Consider the following 21,631-nt stretch of genomic DNA (forward strand, 5'->3'; position numbering starts at 1 on the left):
ACCAATGTACGTCGCCGGCAGAATAGTTAATCGACCAATATTAGGTGCATTTCCTTCAGTACTAACTGCATCACGTAAATGGATGTACTCCTCAGAACGCAGTTTGGCTTGGTTCAACCTAATAAATGTTAAACGTTCCGTTTCTATTTTTACATACATGTCAACGCAATACTGCTGAAACAATCGACGAAACCGCACAACTCTAGTTGTCAGCATTTTGACGAATCATCAAACGATATGCATAATAATTCATTGAGCTAACTTTCTTTGTAGTTTCTTCACCTGAAATTAAAAATTTGATAATTAACCATTTCAAAGGCAAATAATATAGACATTAACCATTATTAAGATACTGATACTTTACCATTCAATGGATTTATCATTTTAATATTAAAATAATATCCATCTTCTCCTTGCCAAAACATCAGTGGGTATTGCAATGCGTCATATGATCGATGAGTTTCCGATATTTGTTGCAGTTGCCCAGTATCGCGACGTGTAAGCACAATATCGCGTTTTTCCAATTGTTCACCAACAATCAAGATGGCAACTTCGTCTACTGTTGGAGCATTAAATGTGCGTTCGTGTGTTCCAGATGGTCGTTTATCTGCTTTGATGACAACTTTATAGTCATAATTTGGCATGCGCTCTAAAGCACTCTTAAACAACCTGACCAACGCATGATGTTCATGAAGCAGACACTGCAAGTCTTGAAGAATTGCTCGCTTCATTCCTGCATTGATCCCTAGGCGTCGATCAAGTTGTTCTTCCATGTTGCCCATGAAATATATTTGTAAAAATTTATTCTGTGTATCTTCGTCCTGTCCTTGTATCTACAAAATAAAAACCAGACAGTATTAACAGATCCCAATCACCCCTGAAAATTTCATTGAAATCGGGCAAGCCGTCTAGGAGGAGTATACGAACAGGAAGTTTTGCCACTTAATTTTATATATATAGATGATTTTCTATGGGACTTTATGCCGAATATATAGGTCATATTGTGTGTTATCTTAATAAAATTACATCAATAAACTGCTAGAGTGTAAAATGTTCGGTTGGACGTGATCTTAGCCTTTCCTTATTTTTTACAAATTGTTTTGGGCTATCGACTCAACCTTATACAATTGAACAATAACAAAAATATTTTAACAAAGCAACAATAACAACCTTCAAAATATTATTTTTTTGTTTTCTCTTTTTATGTTTTTCTTGTCAACTCGAATAAAATTCTCTTATTGATATCTTCCTCGCAATTTTTCCATATTTACTCACTTTCTAATCTTTTTCTGGCTTTCCGCGAATATTTCAAGACTAAAATTAGCCAGATCGGAAAGTTAAAAAAATTTAGGGGTGTACCACCCTTAACATTTAGGAGGATTAAAAATAGATGTTGTCCGATTCTCCACCCTAGCCGATATGCACGCTAAGATTCACGAAAATCGGTCGAGCGGTTTCAGAGGAGTTCAATAACGTACACCGTGACACGAGAATTTTATATATTGATAAATAAAGTTAAATAAATAAATTGCGAGAGTATAAAATGTTCGGTTACACTCGAACTTAGCCCTTCCTTACTTGTTTTTATATACGAATATTTTTTACTTTTTCTCTTAAATTTGAAATTATATTAGAGTTTCTAGTAACTTAAATGTCACTATGTATGTGAGGTTGTAGGCATGCAATTAATGTGAACAATTGTTTTTTTTATACTCTCGCAACAAAAGTTGCTAAAGAGAGTATTACAGTTTTGTTCACATAACGGTTGTTTGTAACACCCAAAACTAAACGAGTTAGATATAGGGTTATATATACCAAAGTGATCAGGGTGAAGAGTGGAGTTCAAATCCGAATGTCTGTCTGTCCGTCCGTCCGTCCGTCCGTCTGTGCAAGCTGTAACTTGAGTAAAAATTAAGATATCTTGATGAAACTTGGCACACTTATTTCTTGGCACCATGAGCAAAATCGGACCACTGCCACGCCCACAAAATGGCGAAAACCGAAAACACATAAAGTGCAATAACTAAGCCATAAATAAAGCTATGGAAATAAAATTTGGTATGAAGGATGGCACTATGAAGGGGCATATTTGGATGTAATTTTTTTGGGGAAGTGGGCATAGCCACGCCCCCAAATAGGATTTTGGTATATATCTCGCAAACCAATGAAGCTATATAAACCAAACTCTCTGCAGTCTATTTTTTTAGCCATTTCCTTATACAGTCCAAAAATGACAGAAATCGGATAATAACCACGCCCACCTCCCATACAAAAGTTAGGTTGAAAATTACTAAAAGTGGGTTAGCTCACTAACGAAAAACGTCAGAAACACTAAATTAACATAAGAAATGGCAGATGTTTGTAGTGTGGCAGCCAAAAGTCACACAAAATAGTTGAGAATTCGCAGAAATGAAACAGAAACGAAAGAAAAACAAGTAAGGAGGGGATAAGTTCGTGTGTAACATTTTATACTCTCGCAACTTATTGATGTAATTTTATAAAGATAACACAATTCGACCCATATATTCGGCATAAGGTTCAATAGAATAACGAAAATTATCATAAATAATATATGGGGACTGAGGTAATTCCTAAACCGATTTCGGTCACTTAATTTTTTATTACTTATAATTAGGTATATGGGATCTGGGGGAAGTTATGACCCCATTTTAACCATTTTTGGTACAGAGACAAACTGTTATAAGTAAACCGAGTGGGGTTGCACTCCGGGAGTGCAGGCAGAAGTGAAAACTTGAACTTATGGCGCGTTGGGCACTTTTATGGGTGACAACTGTTAGGTGCGTTCGCGACATGAGAAATTGTACATAAAAAAATCAAGTTTATCAAAGCAAAGTGGGCACTTTTTGAATGGACATGAAGTATAATAATATAGAAACTATATTCGAAGGAAGTGGTTTTATTTAAATGATTAAATATTAGTTAATAGTAAATACAAAATTTATCAATTCTCATCCATAATTTCAACAACTCTTACATCATCATTATCAGCAAGGTTTTAACATAATACGGCTAAAATAAACGACTGCAGAAAGTTTGGTTTATATAGCTTTATTGGTTTGCAAGATATATACAAAAAACCTATTTTGAGGCGTCATCTGATCATTTATATATAATAACCCCATATCTAACTATTTTATTTCCTGGTGAGACAAACAACCGTTATGTGAACACAACTATAATACACTATGCAACATGTTGCGAGAGTATAAAAATTGAATTTAATTGCCATTTAACTGTCAACTGCAGGTTCGCAGGCTTTTGCAGATATTATCGGAGAACCAGTAGAGTATAGCGAACAACCGGTACTCCTTGCAGGAGATTTCAATGTAAATTTCTCATTGCCAAAAGCTGAACCATTACTGGTATTCCTCAGAGAGAAATTTTCATTAGAAATGATCAATGGAAGAAATGATCCTACGACAAAAGGAGGTATTGATGCGGTATTCGCGAGAAATATAGATAAAATAGATGTAAGACATTTCATATCGTATTTTAGTTATCATAAACCAATTGTAAATATTATAGATGGATTGATATCAGAACCCAGAAATGATAATTGATTTGGACATTGCTTTATAAAATGTGCATAATAAATTTATAAAATGTGAATTTAAGAACGTGTTGGTTACTCCACCAAATTTTTATCCTTTCCCTCTCGCTAGTTTTCTTTCATACAAAATGATATGCATTTCTTGGAGTACACTAAGAAGTATAACTTCTTCCGCGCGTAGTGACATTGTTTCTATCTGAAACGGGTATTTTTTTGAATCTCTCGCAAGATCTTAATTTATGACCTCCCTTACAGAGTTCACGATTGCTGTTGATTATTTTGATTGAAAACGAATGTGTGACTTTAATTGACGTGTTTATTGTATTACATATTATTGCTGACTTGAGGTTTAAACAAGGTTTTATTTGACTCATTTTGATGACTTGTTAGATCTATAGTTTGTCTGTCCATTCGCTAAGCTATCTCGTACTGAGCAGTGAGGAATGTTTTCATTTGCTGCCATGTGGACATTACCCTTCTATCCACTAGTGATTGTTCCCATCGTAGTAATGCAGCATCAGGGAGTTTTTCTGCACAAATAGTTACTATCATCATACTATACAATTTTTTTCTTCTTGACTGGCGTAGACACCGCTTATGCGGTTATAGCCGAGTCCACAACAGCGCGCCATGCATCTCTTCTTTTGGCAGTTTGGCGCCAATTGGTAATACCCAGTGAAGACAGGTCCTTCTCCACCTGGTCCTTCCATCGGAGTGGAGGTCTCCCTCTTCCTCGGCTTCCACCAGCGGATACTGCATCGAAAACTTTCAGAGCATACAATCGTGGGACCATTATACAGGGGTAATTTGTGTTTTTAACACTGATAGGCAATTAGTCACTGCCGAGTAAAATTTTGGAAATTTCTGGCTGGTTTCTTGTTTAATTATCCGTGAATGCAATATAGTGTTTATCAGTTTTTCTATAAACCGATCTGGCTAATTTTAGTCTTGAAATATTCGTGCAAGGCCAGGAAAAGATTAGAAAGTGATGAAATCTGGAAATATTGTGAGGAAGATAATAATAAGAGAATTTTATTCGAGTTGACAGGAAAAAATATAAAAAGAGAAAACAAAACAATTTCTAACAAATAAGGAGACGCCAAGTTCGGGTCCAACCGAACATTTTATACTCTCGTATATGCATCACTGGTGCAATGCGCTCTTGTCCAACTGCAGCTTTGGAGGCAGTCCTGAACCTCACCGCACTTTATTTGGTGGTTGGCACTATGGCCAATAAGACTTACTGGCCCTAACAAGACTAGGTGTAGGAAACAGTAGGATGTTAAGCGCCCGACAATTGGAGATCATCGAAAGAAAGCTTCCAACGACTCTCCTCCCAAGGGACGATGTCATCAAAAGGGTACACCTTGTGAGACGATTTAAAATAGTTCTGTGCAATAAAAGGGAATGGGAGGACTCAACTCTCAAGGAACTTATACGCAGAAGCCTACAACAATGGTACACAGACGGATCAAAGATAGCAGTTGGTATAGGCGCCGGGATAACGGGGCCATGCCTCAAGCTGTCTTTATCCATGGGTCAATTCCCCAGCATCTTCCAAGCTGAAGTTTATGCTATTATCAAATGTGCAGAGGTTAATAAGACAGGAAATACCATAATGAGCGCATAGCTATTATTAGCGATAGCCAAGCAGCTCTCCAGCCAATATTATCCTTCGAAGTGGACTCGGGACTGGCATAGGCAATCTGAACAGGATTTGTAACAACAAGAGCATAACCTTGATCTGGGTTCCAGGACATAAAGGCATACAAGGAAATGAACTTGCGGACCAACCGACAAGGAAAGTTGCGGCTACCAGCCCAATAGGGCCGGAGCCCTTCATCGCGGTTGCTCGTCACGTTCTTACAAGCCATTTACAGAAGAGGAAGTAGCAAGCAGGAATCGTCACTCCAAAGTGTTGCTCGGAGGATACAACCTGATAAGATTCAAACAGTTAATTGCGTTCCCCAGGAACAAACTGAGACAATTCTATACCGGCCACTGCAGACTACGGTGTCATCTGCATAAACTGTGAATCTACTCGTGTGATCTTTGCCTCTTCTAGGTGGCCGAGACACCAGAGCACTTACTCCTTGACTGCCCGGCGATCGCGAAGAAAAGGGGACAGACAATTAGGGCTATGTATCCACAAAGAGGTAGTATCGCATGAATTAGCCCTACAACACTGTTAAGGTTTCTTAACGTGCTGTGATAACTGGAGAGGGCACAATAGACCTTAGGTCGCGGTGCAATCCTTACTAACGGGTGATTTTTTTGAGGTTAGGATTTTCATGCATTAGTATTTGACAGATCACGTGGGATTTCAGACATGGTGTCAAAGAGAAAGATGCTCAGTATGCTTTGACATTTCATCATGAATAGACTTACTAACGAGCAACGCTTGCAAATCATTGAATTTTATTACCAAAATCAGTGTTCGGTTCGAAATGTGTTTCGCGCTTTACGTCCGATTTATGGTCTACATAATCGACCAAGTGAGCAAACAATTAATGCGATTGTGACCAAGTTTCGCACTCAGTTTACTTTATTGGACATTAAACCAACCACACGAATGCGTACAGTGCGTACAGAAGAGAATATTGCGTCTGTTTCTGAGAGTGTGGCTGAAGACCGTGAAATGTCGATTCGTCGCCGTTCGCAGCAATTGGGTTTGTGTTATTCGACCACATGGAAGATTTTACGCAAAGATCTTGGTGTAAAACCGTATAAAATACAGCTCGTGCAAGAACTGAAGCCGAACGATCTGCCACAACGTCGAATTTTCAGTGAATGGGCCCTAGAAAAGTTGGCAGAAAATCCGCTTTTTTATCGACAAATTTTGTTCAGCGATGAGGCTCATTTCTGGTTGAATGGCTACGTAAATAAGCAAAATTGCCGCATTTGGGGTGAAGAGCAACCAGAAGCCGTTCAAGAACTGCCCATGCATCCCGAAAAATGCACTGTTTGGTGTGGTTTGTACGCTGGTGGAATCATTGGACCGTATTTTTTCAAAGATGCTGTTGGACGCAACGTTACGGTGAATGGCGATCGCTATCGTTCGATGCTAACAAACTTTTTGTTGCCAAAAATGGAAGAACTGAACTTGGTTGACATGTGGTTTCAACAAGATGGCGCTACATGCCACACAGCTCGCGATTCTATGGCCATTTTGAGGGAAAACTTCGGAGAACAATTCATCTCAAGAAATGGACCCGTAAGTTGGCCACCAAGATCATGCGATTTAACGCCTTTAGACTATTTTTTGTGGGGCTACGTCAAGTCTAAAGTCTACAGAAATAAGCCAGCAACTATTCCAGCTTTGGAAGACAACATTTCCGAAGAAATTCGGGCTATTCCGGCCGAAATGCTCGAAAAAGTTGCCCAAAATTGGACTTTCCGAATGGACCACCTAAGACGCAGCCGCGGTCAACATTTAAATGAAATTATCTTCAAAAAGTAAATGTCATGAACCAATCTAACGTTTCAAATAAAGAACCGATGAGATTTTGCAAATTTTATGCGTTTTTTTTTTTTTAAAGTTATCTCTTAAAAAATCACCCTTTATATAATCTAATCTAATGTATAAATGATTGGTAAGAGAAAAATGAGAATATGTAAATATGTGCGTATGGTTTGGGACCCACCACATAAAAACGAATAACCAATGAATAGGAAGCAACAGCCTCGGATGAGACACCCCCCTTTTGATGACGACCACATCAAACGTATAAAGGACTATGATTTAAGGGCATGAACCTGGAATGTCCGGACCCTTAATTGGGAAGGTGCCTCTGCCCAGCTGGTTGATGTCCTCGTAAGAGTAAAGGGTGACATCACCGCAAATGAATAAAATTACAAGAAATGCGATGGACGGGACAAGAACGGAAGAAGGTGGGTCCTTGTGACATCTACTACAGCGGCCATATAACTAGATTCCAGCTACTTGGCTGTTCCCGAATCGAATCACTCGCAACCAGATCGATCATGTTGTGATAAATGGACAACATGTCTCCAGTGTTTTTGATGTGCGAACGCTTCGTGGTCCCAATATCGACTCCGACCACTATCTTGTAGCAGCTAAGATACGCACCCGTCTCTGTGTAGAAAAGCGCACACGTCAACAAACACAAAGAAGGTTCAACATCGAGAAGCTGCAATCACAACCGACAGCCGAACGATTTTCTACTCGACTTGCACTCCTGCTCTTTGAGAGCACTCATCAGCATCTCGGTATAAGGGAACTGTGGGATGGCATATCAAACCCCTTATGTACAGCTGTAACTGAAACCATTGGCTTTCGGAAAAGTAAAAAAAAAAACAGCTGGTATGATGAGGATTGTCGTCTCGCAGTGGAGAGAAAACACAACACGACCGCAACACGAGCGGGATCGGAAAGATACCGAGAGCTGAAGAGGGAAGCGAGGCGCATTTGTAGACAAAAAAGAAAGAGGCCGAAATGCGTGAGTATGAAGAGCTTGGCAAGCTGGACGACAGGGGTAATGCTCGAAAATTTTACGAAAAGATCCGGCGACTAACTGAAGGTTTTACGACCGGATCACACTCCTGTAGGACCCCAGAGGTGATCTAGTTGTTGATGACCAAAGTATAATGTGTTTGTGAAGGGAACACTTCTCCAGCCTGCTGAATGACAGTGAAAGTACAACACCAAGAGATGGCGAACCCGATTCCCCAATCGACGACGATGGAGCAGATGTTCCATTGCCCGACCGTGAAGATATTATAATAGCAATTACCCGCTTGAAGAACAATAAGGGGGCGGGGGCCGATGGATTGCCGGCCGAGCTATTCAAATACGGCGGCGAAGAGCTGATAAAGTGCATGCATTAGCTTCTTTGCGGAATATGGTCGGAAGAAAGCATGCTCGACGATTGGAATCTCAGTGTACTCTGCCCAATCCACAAAAAGGGAGACCACAATCTGGGCCAACTATTGTGGGATAAGCCTCCTTAACATCGCTTATAAGGTTCTATGGAGCGTACTGTGTGAAAGACTAAAGCCCCCTCAACAAACTGATTGGACCTTATCAGTGTGGCTTTAGACCTGGAAAATCAACAACTGACCAGATATTCACCATGCGCCAAATCTTGGAGAAGACCCGTGAAAAGAGGATCGACACACACCATCTCTTTGTCGATTTTAAAGCTGGCTTCGACAGCACGGAAAGGAGTTGCTTCTATGCCGCGATGTCTGAATTTGGTATCCCCGCAGAACTAATACGGCTGTGTAAGCTGACGTTGAGCAACACCAAAAGCTCCGTCAGGATCGGGAAAGACCTCTCCGATGCTGGAAAAAATAGTTCAAGCCGCAGAGCTAAACAGAGAAGGTAACATTTTTTATAAGAGTGTTCAGCTACTGGCGTACGCCGATGACATCGATATCATTAGAAATAACACCCGCGCCGTTAGTTCTGCTTTTTCCCGCCTGGATAAGGAAGCGAAGCGAATGAGTCTGGTGGTGAACGAGGACAAGACGAAATATCTCCTGTCATCAAACAAACAGTCAGCGCATTCGCGTCTTGGCTACCGCATCACTGTTGACAGTCACAACTTTGACGTTGTAGATAGTTTCGTATACCTGGGCACCAGCATCATTACTGATAATAATGTCAGCTTTGAAATCCAACGCAAAATCATTCTTACCAACAGGTGCTACTATGGACTGAGTAGGCAATTGAAAAGTAAAGTCCTCTCTCGATGAACAAAAACAAAACTCTACAAGTCCCTCATCATTCCCGTCCCACTTTATGGTGCAGAAGTGTGAACGGCGTCAACATCCGATGAGATGGCACTAGGAGTTTTCGAGAGAATGGTTTTTTCGAGATAATGATTTATGGTCCCTTAAACATTGGCAACGGCGAATGCCGCAGAAGATGGAATGATGAGCTGTATGTGTTGTTCGACGACATTGACATAGTCCAGCGAATAAAAAGACAGCAGATACGTTGGCTGGGTCATGTTATTTGAATGGACGAAAGTGCCCCAGCTCTGAAAGTTTTCGATGCAGTACCCGCTGGTGGAAGCCGGGGAAGAGGGAGACCTCCAGTCCGATGGAAGGACCAGGTGGAGAAGGACCTGTCTTCACTGGGTATTACCAATTGTCGACAAACTGCCAGAAGGAGGAATGCGTGGCGCGCTGTTGTGGACTCGGCTATAATGGCGTAAGCGGTGTCTAGTCAAGAAGAAGAGATGTAAAAATGTAATTCGTTATATGCAGGTAAATTTCGTCTGCAGTTATGTGCGAATAAGTAGGTAGATTAATGTATGCATAAAGGATGGGATCATGTGTAGAAGTTCACGCAAGTGAGGAAAGTTTTTGATTGTCACTCACTTGGGAGTGGCCAGAAACGATTCTTCTCCACATGGTTCAAGCAGCTCACGACTTCCGGTTTTAGACCAAGTATCCTCTGGGTAGCCAACAGACATCCGTTTGAAGGCGAGCTAAAGTGAGAAGGCGAAGCCCGCTTATGCGGTTGTGCGTAGGGTTTGGGACCCACCACATAAAAACACCCCCCAATGAAAAATCTACGAAAGCCTCGGATGAGACACCCCCCTTTTGATGACGACCCCTGCAAACGTTTTAAGGATAATGATATAAGGGCATGCACCTGGAATGTCCGGACCCTTAATTGGGAAGGTGCCTCTGCCCAGCTGGTTGATGTCCTCATACGACTTAAGGCTGACATCACCGCCATCCAAGAAGTGCGATGGACGGGACAAGAACGGAAGAAGGTGGGTCCTTGTGACATCTACTACAGCGGCCATATAAAGGAGCGCAAATTTGGTGTTGGACTTGTGGTGGGAGAGAGACTCCGTCGCAGAGTCCTGGCATTCACCCCGGTGGATGAACGTCTAGCCATAATCCGCATCAAAGCGAGGTTCTTCAACATATCGCTGATTTGCGCCCACGCCCCAACGGAAGAGAAGGACGATGTGACCAAAGATGCTTTCTATGAGCGCCTAGAACGCACCTATGAGCGCTGCCCCCGCCACGATGTAAAAGTCGTGCTTGGTGATTTTAACGCCAGGGTGGGTAAAGAAGGTGTCTTTGGCACAACAGTCGGAAAATTCAGCCTCCATGACGAAACATCGCCAAACGGCCTGAGGCTGATCGACTTCGCTGGGGCCCGAAATATGGTCGTCTGTAGTACCAGATTCCAGCATAAGAAAATACATCAAGCTACTTGGCTGTCTCCTGATCGAAACACGCGGAACCAAATCGATCACGTTGTGATAGACGGAAGACATGTCTCCTGTGTTTTAGACGTGCGTACGCTCCGAGGACCAAATATAGACTCGGACCATTATCTGGTCGCAGCGAAGATACGCACCCGCCTCTGTGCAGCAAAGAATGCCCGTCAACAAACACAAGGAAGGTTCGACGTCGAAAAGCTGCAATCGCAACAGACAGTCACGAAATACTCTACTCGACTTGCACTCCTGCTCTCTGAGGGCACTCATCAGCATCTCGGTATAAGGGAACTGTGGAACGGCATCTCAAACTCACTGCGTACCGCTGCAGCCGAAACAATTGGTTTTCGGCAACGACAAAAAACAAGCTGGTACGATGAGGAGTGCCGTCTCGCAGCGGAGAGAAAACAGACTGCCTACCTCGCAACATTGCAAACGACCACAACACGTGCGGGATGGGATAGATACCGAGAGCTGAAGAGGGAAGCGAGACGCATTTGCAGACAAAAAAAGAAAGAGGCCGAAATGCGTGAGTACGAAGAGCTTGAGAAGCTGGCAGACAGAGGGAATGCTCGAAAATTTTATGAAAAAATGAAGCGACTTAACGAAGGTTTCAAGACCGGAGCATCCCCATGTAGAGACCAAGGTGGTAATCTGGTAACCGATGTCCAGGGCATACTGGGATTATGGAGGGAACACTTCTCCGACCTGCTGAATGGCAGTGAGAGTACAACAACAGGAGATGGCGAACCCGATCCCCCAATCGATGACGATGGAACAGATGTTCCATTACCCGACCATGAAGAAATTCGAATAGCAATTACCCGCTTGAAGAACAACAAAGCAGCGGGGGCCGATAGATTACCGGCAGAACTATTCAAATACGGCGGCGAAGAACTGATAAGGTGCATGCATCAGCTTCTTTGCATTCGCGTCTTGGCTCCCACGTCACTGTTGACAGTCATAACTTCGAGGTCGTAGATAATTTCGTATACCTGGGAACCAGCATCAACAACACGAACAATGTCAGCCTCGAAATCCAGCGCAGAATAACTCTTGCCAACAGGTGCTACTTTGGACTGAGTAGGCAATTGAACAGTAAAGTCCTCTCTCGACGAACCAAAATCAAGCTCTACAAGTCGCTTATCATTCCCGTCCTGCTTTACGGTGCAGAAGCTTGGACGATGTCAACATCAGATGAGACGACACTAGGAGTTTTCGAGAGGAAAATTTTGCGCAAGATTTATGGTCCTCAGAACATTGGCAACGGCGAATACCGCAGACGATGGAACGATGAGCTGTACGAGTTATACGACGACATTGACATAGTTCAGCGAATAAAAAGACAGCGGCTACGCTGGCTAGGTCATGTTGTCCGAATGGACGAAAACACTCCAGCCCTGAAAGTGTTCGATGCAGTACCCGCCGGAGGAAGCCGAGGAAGGGGAAGGCCTCCACTCCGTTGGAGGGACCAGGTGGAGAGCGACCTGGTTACACTTGGGATCTCCAACTGGCGCCGAACTGCGAAGGAGAGAGACAGGTGGCGCACTATCGTCGATTCGGCTGTAACCGGCTAAACGGTTGCAACGCCAATCACATACATACATATATAAATACTTTGTAACTAGCTTGTTACACCAATATAAATGTGTATGTAGTAATTAAGCGAGTATGTATATATGTATGTTTGTACGCTAGTGTGCTTTGGTTTATTTTCTTTTTGTATGAATTTTGTTATTTGCCTTTGCTCACTTTTGATGCAATCCTGCTTGTGTTTTAAGAAACAGAAGGGGTATTGCGCCAGAAATTTGCAAATAAATACATGATTTTTTATGTGTGTGCGTTTTTACACGAAGTTGGGCATATGTAGGCTATCAACACTTTGTCAATATATACATATATGCAAAACTATATATTTTGAAATTTAGTATATAAAACTGTTTATTTTCCTTAATATCGGTACTTGAATTTAACCGTATATTTAATCTTTTTTTGCTGCTTAAACGGATTTCAAATTACTGGTTTTATGTGATATAAAACCGTATAAACATACATATATACGAGGGCTGTTATATATATTTCTGGCTTAGGCAACACTAAGTGTTGCCTGGTGCAATCTGACATTTCTATTGGAAAGTTTGACATTTTTTAGCATAACATCGCTCAGAACGTTTTGTCATTTAATCGTGAGCTGTTTTATTTATTTTCGTGCGATCATTTTTCACAACTTTCGACGTGGATTATCGCGACAAGAGTGCATCGATGAACTAAAATCTTTGTATGGCTATGAAGCACCATCCTATAGCAATGTGAAAAACTGGTACAACGAATTCAATCGTGGCCGACGCTCGCTCAAAGACGAATACCGTGAAGGTCGTCCAAAAACAGCCGTTGTGCCAGAAAACATCGATGCCGTACGTGAACTGATAATGCAAGACCGTCATGTAACACACCTTGAGATAGAGGCATGCCTATGGATTTCTCCCACCAGCATACATTCGATATCGCATGAACACCTGGCCGTAAAAAAGGTTTGTTTTCGTTGGATCCCGCACAATTTGACAATCGCTCAAAAAAAGTGCTTCGAAAATTGGTTTGAGCGCATGTAAAAGTGTATAAATCTTGATGGAGAATATTTTGAAAAACAATAAAACCATTTTCGTTGATAAATATTCCTACTTTCATTATTAGGCCAGAAATATATATAGCAGCCCTCGTACATGAAAATTTAAGGCCAAAAATGAAATGGATGCACTCACTTTGAATTTCCTTAAGGGGTTTTCGTTAAGTGTATAAATAAGTCCATGTGGGAGTTTGTTTGGGATGTGGCGAAGTTGTTGCTAATTTCCTCTTCTGATGATCCAATGAGTTGAGTTGATTTTTCGTTTTTTGTGGTAATTATTTTATTTGTATTAGATTTCGCGCGGATGTCTGTCCGTCCGTCTGTCCGTGCGAACGATAACTTGAGTACAAATTAAGATATCTTAATGAAACTTGGAACTCATATTCCTTAGCCCCATTGAGGAGGTTGGTAAAATCAGACCATTGGCACGCCCACAAAATGGCGAAAACCGAAAACCTGTAAAGTGTCATAACTAAGCCATAGATACTGTTGGTATAGAGGATCGCATTTGGGAGGGGCACATTTAGATGTAATTTTTTTTAAGTGAGCGTGACCCCGCCCCAAAAAGGTTTTTTGTATATATCTTGCAAGCCAAAAAAATGTATAAACCAAACTTTCTGCAGTTGTTTCTTTTAGCCATTTTCTTTTACAGTCGTAAAATGAAAGAAATGGGATAATAACCACGCCCACCTTCCATTAGGGATAAGCGATATTTCACTACCGGTGATTTTTTCACTGTGATTGAAAAATCTAATATAGCAACTGTGATCAATTTTTGTAAATATCAGTGATTTACAATCGCAATTGCAGTTCAGTAATTTGAGTTCTATCACAGTAGCTATAGAGAAGTTCAGTGCTTTTGTTCGGGCACAATACATATAGGAGTTCAGTAATTCTAATTCGATCACTGTAGCAATAGGAGTTTGAAAAGTAACAATCACTGTGCAGTACCAATATCAGTTCGAAAGTAGTAATCACTGTTCAATAACAATATCAGTTCGAAAGTAGCAATCACTGTTCAGTGATCACAGCAGCAAATTTAGTTGCGATTCCGATAATTTTGGGTACGGTGATTACAAAAGCAGTTAAATGTACCCAAAATTTATTAATTATTTAATTCAGATTACAAAAGCAGGTAAAATTGGATATTGTTAAAATTAATAAAAATGTAAATATAAAAAAATTAAAAAAAAAAATGCGGGGTACAAATTCTCATAAATTAGTTTTTTTTTGTTGTGATCGCAATAGCAATATAAAATCACAGTGATTTAAAAATAGCAATCACTGAAATCACAGTGATTCAAAAATAGTAATATCGCTCATCACTACCTTCCATACAAAGGTTATGTTAAAAATGACTAAAAGTGCGTTAACTCACAAACGAATAACATCAGAAACACTAAATTTTTCATAAGAAATGGCAGATGGAAGCTGCACTCAGATATTTTTATAAAATGGTAAATGGCAGTGGAGTCGCCCACTTATGGGCCAGAAACCATATCTCAGGAACTATTCGACCGATTTCAATGAAATTCGGTATTAACACTTTCTTGACACCCTGATGACACGGATGGAATATAGGCGAAATCGGTAAACAACCACGCCTACTTCCCATATAACTCTATTTTGAATTCAAACTGATTCGTTCACTTTATAATATATACATTAGGAACCAATGAAGATAGCGGAATAAAACTTGTGGAAAAATTATCAAAATCGGGTGCTATTAGTTTTCCGGGATTGTGTGCTAGTGTGATATGTATTTATATAAACTATGTTGGTTGAGCGTATGGGATTGAGGCTCATTTAGCCTTAGAAAGACATTATCGATAATAGAACAAATGTATATTCTAAAATATTAAATAACATAACAATATTTACAAAAAATATTATTTGTCATAATAAGTGATTTTAATTTAAAAAAATATATTTAATTAACACCGTTTTGTGGAAATGAAAAATTATCAGAACTAATATTCAGTTCTTTTCAGAACAAAATCCATCTTATTTTAATTTTTCCAGTAAATAATATATTATACTATTTAACTATCGGAACAGCGTAGCGACTCGATTATTTCTTATGATTTTTCAATTACATTTTTATAGCTATTAAGCAAATAATTTAGAACAGTGTACCAAAGCAGTTTAATCTAGATCTCAACTTTCTGGAAATAGTTCCCAGGAGAGGGTATCAAAAAGGACTTGGTGGTGGAGAATCGCAATCTGAAACTAAAAATCGAGTACGGAGCGTGTGTAGCGGCTTGAAGTAAATATTAGAAATATACAAGCTCGCACTATGGAGTCGGAACTCCGAGCATTGTCAACGCCTTCATAATCTGAGAGAGCTTGATAAGGACCTCGAGGCACTTAACCGGGATTTATTTAATTAAGTTGCTTTCCCACTTAAGTGTCTTAAAATTCTTTCATGTTAAAAGTGTAAAAATAATTTTAGCATACAAATATGTCAACCAACAAATTTACGACGAAATATTAATAATATTTTAAGATTAGCACTCTTTATAGTTATGTACAACTGATAAAAAATTTTGCAGACCAAAACCTTCAATCTACCAACCAAACTACCAATTTTGGTCCGTTCGGAGTCTGTTCGAGTGGGAAATCGGCTGTCGGTGTGATTGCAGCTTCTCGATGTCGAACCTTCCTTGTGCTTGTTGACACTCGGACAGTCGGTGCTGGAGGCGCACGCACCGACTCAGCCGGAGCCGAGGAAACAACCGATTTCTTCAGTTGGGGAAAAGATCCCCCACAACCCCCCTTGAACGCCTCAACCTGACCGCGAAGATGGGCATTCTCGGTTACTACCGTCATCAGGAGTGCCTCATACCTCGAGGCAAGCTTCATCAGTCCCTTCGCAGTCGTAACCTCAAAGTTTTTGTCACCAAAAACAACTCCACTGAGCTCAGCTGTTACCGCCTTCATAGCAGCAACGTAGCTGACAGCACCTCCCCCAACAAAAATCTCCTCTTTCCCACCCTCCTTAACAGCGCTTACAGGACACTCTTTAGCAGAAGTTCCCTTCACACGCTTCTTCGCCTTAGTCCTCGCTACACCTCCACGCTTACTGACAACAGGGTTGACAACCAATTCTTCAGTGGTGTCACCCATATCACCGCAACTACTCACATCCCCTAACATCACCAACGATGGCGAACCTATCCTTACCTTCCTACGCGGCGGTGACCCAACCGAAGGTCCAGTACCCTCATCAGCCGACGAGGTCTCCACTGCTAACGCAAGCTCTTTCTCCTCATTCCCAGCAGGGTGTTTAGCCCTTCTCCTCCGTGAGGGAAGCATTTCTACTTCCGGCCTCTCACCAGGCAGGCTGATCCGCCGGCAAAACACTGGCACAGAAGCCACTCGACCAAACAAGACTTGGAACAGCTGCTCTCAAGACACGTGTGACTGAACGCACTGAAGGAACTAACTATAAAAGTAGAATCGCCCAGTAGCTGCTACCACCTAAGCAGTCGATTATTGCGATATCGCAAGGGCACAACCCACAACTCCAGCCAATGGTCTGGAACTGGTCACCCAATAAACCGCCGGACAGAACAAAGTCCCCGTAACGGCTCCAAGCCAACCGATGTGGAGCTGAACCGAATCGCACTGTATGTCTAAGGTTAACAGCTACGACCGCAGTCTAAACAAAAATCAGCACCTTTAACACTCGGACAGACACCGCTACCCTTTGAGCAAAACCTGCCCAATCCCCCCGGAAACAAGTGGCAACTCAGTTGACACTCAACCAAACCAAAAAGCAGAAAAACAACAACCACAGAAACACTGAGACTCTTTAAGAGTCAGCACCCACGCTAACAATGTGGGTAAACCACGTAAGCTCCAAAATACACTACCTAACAAGCGCCTACACACAAAAACACCTGTGCTCGAAAACACCTGTGCTCAAAAACACCTGTTTTTTTTTTTTTTGTTTCCGAAGGGGGAATCTTCAAAAGATACTGGTAATGTATGTTACCAGTATGCACGATTCATACTGTCCGCTAAAGATTCACCTCATTCGGGACCACGCGCAACTATGTTGGACTTGCGAAACAGTATGCCTGCGTACTAAACCCTGAACTCCGGCTCCTATAGCTTTTAATTGGACCTGCGGGACCGCCGTTAGGCACTACTTCGCAGGACCAAGCTGGGCCACTATGCCACTTCAGATACTCCCCGCAGGTTTATTCATTTTGTATTACACTTCTGCGCTGTCGTTCTTTAACCCTAAGTTCTTGGAGCGCTATAGCAGTCCACTCCTTCATTTTGGCCCACACCAGCTGCGATTGCAACATGTGACTCACTATGTTATCAGGCGTCATTTCTTCATTAATTATCTGCTCTACCGAGGTTCTCTCCTTTACATATCTCGAGCAGGAGAAAAATATATGTTCTGCATTTTCTTCTGCACTTCTGCAGAAGGAACATTCAATATTGTCATCGTGGCCGAACCTGTGGAGGTACTGCCTGAAACAGCCATGGCCAGATAGCCTCTCAATCCAGGTTGATACGTTCTTAATGAGTCTATAGGTCCATCTTCCTTTTTCTGCCGCATCCCATTGCACTTGCCACTCGTTAAGACTCACTTGTCTCTCCTCATTGCGCTCATCGTCCGTTAGGCGCCTATTCACACGTTTTGTCTTTTGATAGACTCTGCTAAGCTCCGAAGCCATTATATCCGGTGGCATAAGGCCAGCTATGATACCAACAGCTTCATGTGACACCGTTCTAAACGCGCAGGCAACTCTAATGGCGCTTAGTCTGGAAACTGTCTTTGCCTTGTTGGCACATGTTTTTTGATGTAAAGCCATCCCCCATATAGGCGCCGCGTACATCAGTACTGACTGGCTAACTTTAGCTAGTAGAGTTCTCCTACTATGGCTGGGTCCGCCAATGTTGGCCATGATTCTCGATAGGGCCGCTGTCACCCTAGCTGCTTTGCCACATGCTTTCTCGATGTGTGCCTTAAAATTCAGCCTCGCATCGATCATAACGCCGAGATACCTCAGTGCATTTTGTGTTACAACGTTGTACCCATCAATATTTAGGGTGACGGTTTCCAGTTTTTTCCTGCTCGTGATAAGAACAGCTTCAGTTTTTTCCCCAGCAACCTGTAGTTTAGTTCTGGTGAGCCAATCTTTGATTTTTGCAGTGGTCTCATTGCAAACGCTTTGAATGTGAAAAAGTTCCTTCGCAACGATCGTCACGGCGATGTCGTCCGCATAGCCAATTATTTGGGCGCCTTTTGGTAGGGGTAGGCGTAACACACCATCATACAACACATTCCATAATAACGGACCCAATACGGAGCCTTGCGGTACTCCACCTGTCACCACGTACTTTTTTGGACCTACATCGGTATCGTACAATAGCAGCCTATCAGACAGATAACTACTAATTATTCGCAGTAGATACCTCGGTGTATTTCTCGCCTCCAATGCGCTTATAATGTTCGGCCAGTATGCCGAATTTTAGCATTTTTTACGTCAAGTGTGACAACCGCACAATATTCTTTCTCACCGAACATCCATCTGGTGCCCGATATGGCTTTGGCCGCAATATCAGTCACTTTCCCTACAGCCAAAGCCTTCTGAAGCCAAATTGGTTATCAGATAGACCAGATGGCTCATCTTCTAGGTGTCGTTGCAGACGTGCACAGATCAACCTCTCCAGTATTTTACCCATGATGTCGATCATGCAAAGTGTTCAATACGCACTCGGCTCACCTGCCAGTTTATTCGGCTTCAGTAGTAGGACTAAGCGCTGTTTTTTCCACACTTTTGGAAAAACTCCTTCGTTTAAGCACCGAGTATAAAGCTCGGTGAACACTCTTTTGTTTTGATTGATGGCGATTTTCAAAAATACCTGTGCTCAAAAACAACTGTGCACAAAAACACCTGTGCTCAAAAAACAACAAACGAAAACAAATTACGTCACACAAAAAACACGTGCTCTAACAAATTTTCTTTTCACAAAAACAAATTGAAAATTTCAAAAAAATACACTCAACTACACGTATATAAACAAACACCTGCCGCAATGTAAAAATTTTCAAAAGCCAGCTATGATATGCACACACAAACCAACAAATGAGAAAATATACATACAATCGTATATATATTCAAACACCTGCAGTAATGTAAAAATATACAAAGCCAACTACAGAAAAAGTATACACGTACTGACAAACTTTATTTACACACTCAACCGAACATATATTGAAAATTGAATATTTTAATGAAAATACACACATATATACACACACGTATAAATGAATATACAAATGCGTAAATATGTATGCAAAAGCGCTAAAAAACTACGACAAAAACACAAACTAACGTACAAATACACTGATGAATGTACTTACATCCAATACTGAGGGCTCCCACACAAAATCACTAATTATCTAACTATTACAAGACACACAAAACGCACAGAAAACGTAAACACGTGTGAACACTACGAAACACTACAATCGAATGAGTAGATAGGGACATCTAAAGCCAATATTAACGTGAGTACCTGCCGACGACGGCCTTACCTCACGGTGCCCCAAAGGTCAGCGGATCAAATCAATGCGATGATCAGCGCCCCGAAATGCAATGCATTATTCGGTACCAATTGGCGTGTGGAATGGACACACTAACCACCTTGGTGGGGTTCGAGGCCTATCTAAGACCTCTGCCGTACTTTGGGTCCGGCACCCGGTTGCAATGCAACTCCACATTGAGTGACAAATATCACTCTCCCCGCATTCGGGTATTAAACCACAACCACTACGATACTCCCCGAGGGGCCAGTCCGCACGAGTAGGTTGGAGCGAACTCCAAGGGTACCAGAAATAAGTCTCCGGTCAGACCTCGTAGCCAAAAAACTACTACCAGTTGAGCTTCCATCCTGCTGTGGACCGGTGACCAGGGGTTGGACCCCATTCTCTCATCCAATACACACACAATACACACACCATTCACACAAAGAAACTATCCTTAGTTTCCAGCTAATTGTCTTCGCCGCTTAAACACCTCACGCGCAAACACACCAAATAATTCTTATCGTTCGGCATCCCAACTAGTGGAGATCACACCACTGACATCTAACCGTCCATCAGTCCAACTAATCCCCATACCCCCAAGGTCCCTAATGTCCGAGTACATCGGGCATTCAGCAATAACATGCACCCAATCCTCAACACGCGCGCCACACATACATTCCATTCCATCAGAGAGGTGCCTCTGATGCAAAAAAGCATTCAAAGGCCCATGCCCCGTAAACAGGAAACCCAGACTCAGACAGAATCTGAAATCTGGGTTTTCCCCAACAAACCCAACATCTTGAATGTACTCATAAGTCACACGACCGTTAGGACTATTATCCCAACGGTCTTGCCACCTATTTCTAACCCAGTCATCTAGAAGCCTCTTGCTTCCTAGATATCCCAACCTCTCCATATCATCGTCAGAAATCCATTCATTCCGCAGCAATAACACACTCAAACCCCTCCTCAACCTGAAAGAAACAGCGCGCTGTAAAACAATCAGGTCAATAAGAGGCACACCCAATAACACCCGCAACGCATCCGTAGAAACGGTGCGACATACAGGCAAACAGGCAAGTATCATGCAACGCTGTATGGAGAGAAGTTTTCGACGACCCGAAACCATCGTAGCCAACTTCCACCATATAGCAGATCCATAAGTGGCACAGGCCACAAATAAACCTCGATATATGGAGCGAACAGCACGACGCCCGAGACCCCAATCACTCCGTAAAACACGCCTGACACTACCAACAATCGCCTGCAGCCGCCGCTTCATATTCACTAAGTGTGGAGTAAAACACATTCTTTCACTCATGGTCAACCACAGATATTTGACTTGCGTCACATATCTGATGCTGACCCCATTCACACGGCCAATCGGTGGACGCTGCGGCGACAGTCTACCCTTTAAGAGCATTGTCACCGTTTTATCCATCGATATGTCAACCCCCACACCCACACCCCAATTATGAGCAATCTCTAACAATTGCCCTCCTACCCTTTCAATCTCAGACCTCGAACGACTTTCGACCAAAAGAAGTAGGTCATCCGCATACGCACAACACCTACAGACTGGTTCGAGCTGCCCAAGCAATGAGTCCATCATGAGGTTCCAAATGTATGGACCACAGATGGACCCCTGCGGGCAGCCACGAACCACTCCGATCTCC

The 21,631-nt window shown here is 42.0% G+C and overlaps 1 protein-coding gene across 1 annotated transcript; it reads right to left on the bottom strand.

The window, feature by feature from the left end:
- Positions 1 to 202: 202 nt before the first annotated feature.
- LOC128923504 (uncharacterized) lies at positions 203 to 18,327 on the bottom strand. The gene is made up of 3 exons (XM_054235763.1): positions 18,010 to 18,327; positions 365 to 833; positions 203 to 282 (listed from the first exon to the last, which is right to left on the bottom strand). The coding sequence occupies exons 1-3, from the start codon at positions 18,325 to 18,327 to the stop codon at positions 203 to 205; spliced, it is 867 nt and encodes a 288-aa protein (XP_054091738.1).
- Positions 18,328 to 21,631: the final 3,304 nt, after the last annotated feature.

The sequence above is a fragment of the Zeugodacus cucurbitae genome, chromosome Y (assembly GCF_028554725.1).
Source record: "Zeugodacus cucurbitae isolate PBARC_wt_2022May chromosome Y, idZeuCucr1.2, whole genome shotgun sequence".
Taxonomy (NCBI): domain Eukaryota; kingdom Metazoa; phylum Arthropoda; class Insecta; order Diptera; family Tephritidae; genus Zeugodacus; species Zeugodacus cucurbitae.

Coding starts and splice junctions, on each gene's coding strand:
- LOC128923504 (XM_054235763.1), bottom strand. CDS start 18,327: ATGGCCAACATTGGCGGACCCAGCCATAGTAGGAGAACTCTACTAGCT. Junction 834..18,009: donor AGCGCAATGAGGAGAGACAA/GTGAGTCTTAAC, acceptor TTTATTTTGTAG/ATACAAGGACAGGACGAAGA. Junction 283..364: donor AATGATAAATCCATTGAATG/GTAAAGTATCAG, acceptor TTTTAATTTCAG/GTGAAGAAACTACAAAGAAA.